The sequence below is a fragment of the Falco peregrinus genome, chromosome 7 (genome assembly GCF_023634155.1).
Source record: "Falco peregrinus isolate bFalPer1 chromosome 7, bFalPer1.pri, whole genome shotgun sequence".
Taxonomy (NCBI): domain Eukaryota; kingdom Metazoa; phylum Chordata; class Aves; order Falconiformes; family Falconidae; genus Falco; species Falco peregrinus.
This window is the reverse complement of record NC_073727.1, coordinates 5,424,875-5,434,280: the sequence shown is the minus strand read 5'-3', so window position 1 is coordinate 5,434,280 and position 9,406 is coordinate 5,424,875. Positions and strand designations below refer to the sequence as shown.

Below are 9,406 nucleotides of genomic sequence, written 5' to 3'. Positions count from 1 at the left end.
GTGCCCGCTCGGGGTTGTGCCCGCTCGGGGCTGTGCCCGCTCGGGGCTGTGCCCGCTCCGGGCTGTGCCCGCTCGGGGCTGTGCCCGCTCGGGGTTGTGCCCGCTCGGGGCTGTGCCCGCTCCGGGCTGTGCCCGCTCGGGGTTGTGCCCGCTCCGGGCTGTGCCCGCTCGGGGTTGTGCCCGCTCGGGGCTGTGCCCGCTCGGGGCTGTGCCCGCTCCGGGCTGTGCCCGCTCCGGGTTGTGCCCGCTCGGGGCTGTGCCCGCTCGGGGCTGTGCCCGCTCCGGGCTGTGCCCGCTCCGGGCTGTGCCCGCTCGGGGTTGTGCCCGCTCGGGGCTGTGCCCGCTCCGGGCTGTGCCCGCTCCGGGCTGTGCCCGCTCGGGGTTGTGCCCGCTCGGGGCTGTGCCCGCTCGGGGCTGTGCCCGCTCCGGGCTGTGCCCGCTCGGGGCTGTGCCCGCTCGGGGCTGTGCCCGCTCCGGGCTGTGCCCGCTCGGGGTTGTGCCCGCTCCGGGCTGTGCCCGCTCGGGGCTGTGCCCGCTCCGGGCTGTGCCCGCTCGGGGTTGTGCCCGCTCGGGGTTGTGCCCGCTCGGGGCTGTGCCCGCTCGGGGCTGTGCCCGCTCCGGGCTGTGCCTGCTCGGGGTTGTGCCTGCTCGGGGCTGTGCCCGCTCCGGGCTGTGCTAGGCTGGCACGGCGTGTCCCCCGGCACTACCTCGTCATCCCTGTCACTTCTGTCTAGAGAACAAACCACGGGATCTCGGCGTGCGGATGCATGTGAAACCCCTTCCCGTGCAGCAGGAGCCAGGGAGCACCTCCCTTGGTTGCCGTTCCGTCAGCTTTTTGGAAGCGCCTCTGCAAATGCGTAAGGCACTACTGCTCCAGCCTGGCTACCCTGGGTGGCATCGCTTCTTTCAGCTTTACCTTAAAGCTTCCTTAACCAGATCAGGAACGGCTGTTCCACTCCAAGGGTGATAACCCAGTGAAGTTAAAACATAGCAGAGCATCTTACACATCTTTACTGCTGGCAGAGTGTCTGTGAAGACAGAAATGCACCGGGAGATTCCTTGCTCAGTGATGCAGTGGGCTGGTTTTGTTTCCTCGTGGCTGTTACAGCCCAGGTACATTAGGGATGCTGGAAGGATGCGTTTATATAGAAGTAACGATAGGAGGTTGGAAAGGTGGGTGTGAGTCCCCTGTGTGTTCTGCCTTTTCAGTTGCATCAACCCATCCATGTTACGGCCCTACCAGGGGATCTGGCGTTTAGCTCTTTACTGCATCCGTTTCTGAGAAAATGAGCAACTTGTTTCGAGGAGGAAGATTTATTTGAGATGATTGTGCTATCTGCAGGATTTGAAATAAAAAAGGATGCGTAACCAGATACACACGACCCGCCAAAAGAAAACATAATGAGAAAGGAAAGATTAATAGGGATGCAAGTCTGCAGAATTTCATTGTTAAGAGATCAATTTATTACGCCCTTGACTGCAAGTTAAATTAATACACGTAAAATTACAACACGGAAAAGAGATGCCAGTGACTGTCATAAATACAGCTTGCTTTTCTTTCCTAGTTATTTCGGAAGGACTGGGAACACTTGTGAAACCGTGTTCATTAAAGCCCTGAATACAGGCAACTAACCAATAACTGCCGTGGAAGCAACAAGGTTCCCCCTCCCGCCAGCGCCCGCCCGCCCTTTCCAAGAAGAGGGGGGAAATCACAGACGTCAATCAAGAAATACTGCAAAATAAAATGGACCCTCCCGGCAGCTGAGGCACGGCGCAGAGCTGCGGCGGGGCCCCGGTGTGCCCGCAGCCGCCGGCCCCGCAGCTCCGCTGCTGAGCGGGGGGCGCCCGGCGCTTCCCCTTCCCTTCCCTGCGAAACTGTCAGGCACAAATGGGCAGGAGGATATTGGCTGCAAGGGAGGCGGAGGCTCCTCCCAGAGCCTGGATCCCGATATTTTTGGAGGATTTCTTTTAACTCACTTACAAACCTTGGTGAAGGAAACAAGTTGCCGCTGTAGCGGAGGCGGACAGCGGCGCTGCCGGGGAGAGCGCGGCTCCCGCTCCCTTCCGCGCCTGCCCGCAGCCGGCTCGGATGCGGCGCTGCCTGCGGGGGACAGAGGGAGAGCCGCGCTGCCTGCGGGGGACAGAGGGAGAGCCGCGCTGCCTGCGGGGGACAGAGGGAGAGCCGCGCTGCCTGCGGGGGCAGAGGGAGAGCCGCGCTGCCTGCGGGGACAGAGGGAGAGCCGCGCTGCCTGCGGGGGACAGAGGGAGAGCCGCGCTGCCTGCGGGGGACAGAGGGAGAGCCGCGCTGCCTGCGGGGGACGGGGAGAGCCGCGCTGCCTGCGGGGGACGGGGAGAGCCGCGCTGCCTGCGGGAACGGATAGTCGCGCTGCCTGCGGGGGACAGAGGGAGAGTCGCGCTGCCCGCGCCGGATGGTGCTCCTCTGAAAACATGGGCTTGTGAGGGAATGAGAGGGAAGACAATGAGGAAAAACCGACCGGGAGAGAACCCCAGCCGCAAGCGTTTTCCCGAGAACTGACGGTGTCTCGGGGCTGAGCGACCCCGGCAGCGGCAGCAGCCTGCCCGCTCCGCGGGGGACTTCCCGGGACCGGCTGATTCCCTTCGGATGCGGACTGGGAAACCTGTGGGAAATTCTCCCGCCGCGCTGCGAAGCCACCATGAATTCGGTGGCTGGGAATAAGGAGCGGATCGCGGTCACGGCGCGGAGCAGAAAATACGGGGTAAGTTGCGGGCGGAGAGGGGGGCTGGGAGCGGTGCCGCCGCCGTGCCGGGACCCCGCGCCCCTCGCCCGGCGCGTCCCGCCGCCGGCGGCTACCGCCCTTCCCCCCCCCGGCCCCGCTTACCTTGCGCGGTGCGGGCGGCGGCTCGGGGCGACGCGCGGGGGCCACCGCGGGCGCGCAGCGTCCGAGCGCAACTTGCCGGGCCCGCCTGACCGCTCTCCTTCTCCCGCTGCAGGTGACCGAGCCCTGCTCCCCCACCAAGCCCGCCGCCCCCTTCTCCCCCGAGAGCTGGTACCGAAAGGCGTACGAGGAGTCCCGGGCGGGCAGCCGCCCGGCGCCGGAGGGAGCCGGCTCTGCCCTGGGCTCCTCCGGCACTCCGTCCCCCGGCTCAGGCACCTCCTCGCCGGGCTCCTTCACCGGCTCGCCGGGACCCGCCTCGCCTGGCATCGGCACCAGCTCCCCCGGGTCGCTGGGCGGTTCGCCGGGCTTCGGCACCGGGTCGCCGGGCTCCGGCAGCGGCGGCGGCTCCTCGCCGGGCTCCGATCGCGGCGTCTGGTGCGAGCACTGCAACGCCCGCCTGGCGGAGCTGAAGAGGCAGGCGCTGAAGCTCCTCATCCCCGGGCCCGTCAGCGGCAAGGTGAGCCGGGGGCTGGGGGGCGGGGGGCGTGTGTGTCCCTGTGCTGCCCGGCTGCGGGGCCGGAGCCATCCCCCGGCCGGTGGGGCTGCCGGCCGCCGGGGCTCCTCTGCCGGTGTCGCCGCTGAGGGGTTTAGGGTTATTGGGGTTCTGCCCTGCTTGGGCTTCTTCCCTTTTCCCACCCCCTCCTCCTGCCTCACGTGGAGCAGGGTCCGGGGGGCGTCTGTGGCAGTCCCTCAAGCTCACCCCTTGCCTCCCTTTATCATTGCATTGACGGTGGTTTTGTGTTGTTATTTCCCGTGTACTTGTTCTTGCTCCCAGTGAGGGGCAAGCAAGGGTGGGAATGCCACATGGAAGTCATTGGTCCCTTCCCCTTTTTCCGTCTTTGATCCCTATGGGATGGATTTCCAAAATATCCTGAGACTTGGCAGCCAGCTTAGTGGTCAGGTGCGTATGGTCTGATGCCCATGGTTTGTACTTGTGTTGTTGGGCTGGGTGCGGGAGAGGCTCTCCCGCAGCTCCAGGTTCAGATGAGCCATTGAAATGCTGTGTGAGCCCAAAGGTCAGCCATGAAGGCTGTGGCAGACCACAGCATTGAACCCAGCTCTCCCAGGTGTCACTAACACCAGGACAACGTGGTGATGCTTCATTCTTGCAAGGAAGTGCTAGATTTTGAGAAATTATTATTATTTTTAAATAGGAAGACTTAAAAATTCTTGGAGCTGCTGGACCCTGAGTGTTGGGTTGTTCCTGTGCCTAAAGAGCATGCAAGCGTTTCTGAGATCCGACCCCAGGTTTTAAGAGCTGACTGATCATGGATAGAGTTGGAAGTCTGCTTTCTGCCTTTGTTGGGGAATCTGGTACCTCCAAAGGCATACTCTGGAGTTCCTTGGTTTTGTTTTGTTTGGCATTATTTTTTTTGTTTCCTCTGCTTGTTGTGCATTTAAAGATTAAGGCTAACAGCCCTACAAGAGTGACCAGCAGCCCTTGACTGACCCTCTGCAACCAAAATAGTCAGCGTTGGGTTCCTCCATAGCAGCGTTGTGGCGTTGTGTTGTGAATGGGTCTACAGCTCCCAGAATGTGATACAATGCAATTTTGTTTGCCCTCTTGGGTCCAGGTACTATCAAATGATAATATTTACTCTTCCACTTCAAAAAGTTTTCATTAGTGATTGCGATAAAGAGGTATTGTGGGAAAGAGCTGACTGCAGAGAAAGGGTCCCTGGTATTGCTCTTGTGTTGTGCTCTCCATTATTTATTTGTGTGCTGTTTGAGAGGGAGTTGGTGCACTCTTGAACAAAAGACTCAAGGGCTGGTTGTTACCGTGTCTCAAGAGCTGGCTTAACTGAATTATTCATGAAAAGGGAAAGGTGGAACAACCAAAATTAATAGTCAATTTAACCATATTAATACGTCGTTGATTCCCTGGGAAGTGGCCCCACACCAAAATCTTCACAAATTTCAGGCTGTGTGATTTGACAGTGATTACCAGCTGTGGGTATAGGTAGGAAATTACCCATACAGGTATGGGAGCCAGCAGAATAACTGAGGTTGGGGTGGAAGGAGGGTAGAACATAATCATCAAGGCTTTGCATCCCTCACACGGTGTTAAACAGATTCTGACAGATTTTGCAGTCGTGTAAAGATTTGTACAGGCTTCTTTTATTGTAACTAGCTTCCCTGAGATGTTACCCTAGTGTTACTATTGGTATTTGTTGTGTTGTTCACATGGTTTAGCTGATGGTGCTTATAGGCCAATCTTTAGTCACGTCAGTAGTAAGCCTTACCTCTCTGTTTTTAGCCCCATTACCTATGTTCTTTTTTCTTCTTACACCTCCTTTCCAAACCTTCCAGTTCTGTAGGAGTGCCACTTGCAAAACCATTGCTGTCCCATGTGTGCATTTAGGGGGAAGGAGGGAGGCACAAGCAAGGTGGTCTCTGTGGGCTAGGGTGACACTCCCTATTTGCTACGCTTAATAGTATTTGCAGGCTCAGTCCTGCTGAGGTACTCCAGCCTTTTGGACACAGTTCCCTGGTGTGGATGGGTGCTACCTGGCTGGTGGCTATGCAGAAGCATCCCTTTCTCTTGTGCTTTCTGGCTTTTTTACAACCATGAAGAACTTCTGGGATTGTGATTTCTGTCTTCAGCAGACACTGCCCAGCACAGCAAGGCTTTGGTCTAGGTGATATGAGATATAAATATCATGGCTAGTGCCCTCGACTTCTTTGGACCGGGTATGCTGTGCCAGCCGGCCAAGTTTGTTTTCATTGGCATGTGTGGGCTGGCCTTATCAGTGCCTGCTTAGGGGAAAGCCGGGTGCTGGCGTGGGCTCAGCCAGGGCCTGTGAGCTGCCTTTGCATGCCATGTGGTGCACGCCACAGTAATGCTCTGGGGTTGCCCTCCGAGGGCAAGATGTACAGTCTGATCTCTTGCAAGAATGTGGAAACCTGTCATGTATCTGGAGAAAACTTCCTTTGGTTTGGATGGAGGGTGGAGGCTACCTTGCTGTGTTAATGTAGCTGGTGTTTTTCAGGGTCCTGTGAGGTCCGCTCCTGATCGCTGATAAGGGAATAGGTTTTTGAGGGGTAGAATCGGTCCTGCCACTGAGTTCAGTGGAAGAAGAAATAGATCACATTCCTGGTTCTGGACATTCCCTCAGAACTTGCAAAGCATCTTACAGCTCAAGACTCTGGTGCCCAGTAGGATGCAGCTAACTGGCGATATGCCTTTATTAGAACAATTAAATGAATCATTCAAAGTGTATCAGTCATCTTCTAGTCAGCCAGATCTAGCTGACTTATATGTTTTTTCTTGGTTTTTGAAGACACCGCAGAAATTTCATTAGTATTATACATGTAGTCTGTGGCACCTGTTTCACACTCATACTGCATTTAGAAATGAATATAGCCCAGGGTGTTGTGTGTTGCAGAACAAGCAGAATATGAGGGTATCTGTGTTTTGACATGTATCTAGCAGCAGATACTGGACTCTGCAGTAACCTGTCCGATTGTGAACCTATATTGATGTTTTCTAGCGTGGAGTCATGTAAATGTCTGTGTATATCTGCAAAGTGTAATAGTATACTTAATTGGTGCATAAACAGACCAGGCTTTATGCATGAAGCTATGTGCTGAAGCTTTTCACTTGAATCAGAAAAAGCCACACTTAACCTAGAGCAAACTGCTTCTGACTAGCTCATTGTTAGTGTGGAGGTGTTGAGCTTTCAGTTTTAAATAGGAGCATTCTCTCCTAATATGTCAACAGGATGAAACCTTGGGATTTGGGTTTGTTTTTTTGGTCAGGCACAAAAGTGAGGAATATATAATTATAGTTGTGCTGCTTTATTTTAACTGTTTAAAACGCCACGTTCCCTGCCAATTACAAAAAGAAAAATGCTAAAAGCACGTTGTTTCTTTTTCCTCTCTTGTGATACAGATGTGACTTAATGATGTACAGCAGTTATGTGCATACAAGGGGTTACGTTTTGTGAGAATTAAATCTTATTGTAACCCCTATGCAAAGCATGCCCGTGGGAAATGACTAGCACAGGTGGTTGTTATAGTTGCACATTGCAGTTTGTAACTGAGAGGATCATAGAGCATTTAATGGCCATTGTTTGTGAGGGTTTTGTTGCAACATTAAACATTTGCATGATGATAAAGATTGTCTCACAAATTTAATACTGATTTTTTTTTTTTAAATTTGGCTTCATTTTAGGCTATATTTTCAGAAGGGCATCAAAGTTCTAGCATAAAAGTTTATGCTGATAAGCTGTTTATCAGAATTTGTGTGAAATCTGGTTGCCTTGAGTTCAAACCTGTGATATCCTCTGGCTTCAATGGGACATTAACCTCACAGGCATCTGGCAAAAAAAAGACCATCAAGTTTAATTGGAGAGTTAATATATTTATGTGTATCAAATTATATTGTGTGTAAATCATCAACTGAATGCTAATAGAAATAGTCTTAAGCTGGCAACTATGTATTTGTTAGTACAGGATTTAAAAAATCCTGAATGCAACCTTTAAACCAAGAGGTAATTTGAATGTGTAGACGTGAATAGCTGCTTGGGCCTGTTGTGATTGGGTCAGGAAGTAAGGATACTATTTTAAATGCTAGAGATGGATAGCACCTGTGTTGTTAGGTGTTTTATGTGCTGGCCTATCCCTTAGCCAAAAAGTCTATGCTTCTGAGTGTAAGAATTGGGTAAATTCTGGTTTAGCATGGTGTGTCTGTGAAGAGGGAAGGAGAGGACTTGATTCAGACTACAGTTTTGTTTTCTTCCTCCGCCCCCCCCATTTACTGACACTCTACCTGACTTTTTGCTTGCGTACTGTTGAATTAGCCTTTTCTATTTCAAAGATGTTCAGTAGTCAGTCTTGACTAATAATTATTAATAAAGAAAGCCCTGAAGTTCGTATAATGAAAACCAGGTTCCTGTTAGCTTGTAGCTACTTTAGAAAGATTCCCAGTAGAGACAGGACAGTAATGAACCCTTTCTCAAAGCTTAGTAAGTGGCAGAATAATGGAATTTCATTTCTGTCCAGACCTTTAATTTGTGAACAAGCACGGCCAGTCTGTATGGTGACTTAATTCACTGTGCAAAAAATCTCAGGCACCTAATCATTTCATCCCAACTCATTGTAATGCAGATAGGATTATTGCATTAGAAATGTGATTTTAAATGGCCTGAGGCAGTAATTTGTCAGCATTTGGAAGGATTAACTCCATTAAAGTTTAGGCAACAACAACCATTCTTTTGTGTTGCATCACAGGTCACAATACCGAACGTTTAGCATAACTCATCTGTGAATCTTCTTACAATTGTATGTTTCCTGGCAAGTTGGGAAACCACAAGCTACTTCACTTGCCCTGGAATTACAGCTGTTTACAGAGGTCCAGAGGAGACAAACGGATCTGCCTTCACCTCTGACGAATTAACGTAAACTCCTTTATTAGGAACAGCTGGAAGTCTTGCTGCCGCAATCCACAGTGTCAACATGTGAAATGATATAAATGTTTCTTTCAAGCTTGCAAATGTCTTTGAGGTAAGGGTAAAGATACTGTATATTAAAGACTGCTTTTTAGGAAGCTGTCAGAACTGTTAGCTCTGCAGCTTCCTCCACGGGAGCAGAAAGGCTCACTGAGTGCCCTGGAAATTAGGAGCAGGCCTGTGATTGTATTTAGTAAATTGAGACTAGGGTGTTTTTCCTATTGGGAAAGTAAATACTTTTAGACCATAGATGGAGCTGTTGGGGTTGGTGGAGAGGAAGTATCGACATATTATCTGAAATAAATCTCTAGGGAAGAGCAAAATTTTGATAGTGTTTTTTTTTTTTTTCTTACAGACACTTGGCTGTGCATCTGAAAACACTGTGTTCAGAAATACAAAGTCAATGCTTAGTCTATAGCTGGCCTCTTCATGCCGGGCTATTATTAAGTGACAGATTTCCTTTGGGGTGCTTTATACATGCTATGAACGCTGCACCATTCTCTAAAATCACCTTGTATCTTTAGATAGTCTTATTATTTTCCTACAAGTATATGTTGCAACATCTGTAGCAATCTTGTACAACAAGCATAAGATTTTGGCATATAATTTTGGAAGTAGGGGAGGAAGAAAGGTCATCCATGCTGGATTACCCAGGCAGTGTTAGAAAAAATGTCACATGTTACCGGTACGGGCCATCGGCATGTAATGGGATTCACGCCTGCATCAGCAGATTATTAGAACGTTGCCGTGCTGTGTATGTAGGGTTGAAAGACACTGCAGTTTTGCCACATCAGCAGCACATAGCCTTTGACATCATATAATTGGGGTGCTTCCAAGCACTGAACTTCCAGCCCGTCACCGCAATAAACTTGACTGTCATGCTCTACATAATGATGTAGTAGGAACTGCAGCATTCTGTGACATGTGGTGCACATGTCAAAAGTGTGAGAGATGTTCTAAGTAAAATTGGTAGCTTAGATCTTAGCAAAGTGTCATGCTGTAGCTTGAGAGGCATGTATGTTAATAAAATGTGCGGAA

General features: G+C 51.6%; 1 protein-coding gene across 1 annotated transcript in view; it reads left to right on the top strand.

Moving 5' to 3' along the window:
- The first annotated feature begins 2,675 nt into the window (after positions 1-2,675).
- LOC129784879 (kinesin-like protein KIF26B) overlaps positions 2,676-9,406 on the top strand; it is a 125,035-nt gene continuing 118,304 nt past the window's right edge. Inside the window, exons 1-2 of the mRNA XM_055810461.1 lie at positions 2,676-2,738; positions 2,974-3,375. Of these exons, the coding sequence (XP_055666436.1) occupies positions 2,676-2,738; positions 2,974-3,375 (465 nt within the window). The remainder of the gene's footprint in view (positions 2,739-2,973; positions 3,376-9,406) is intronic.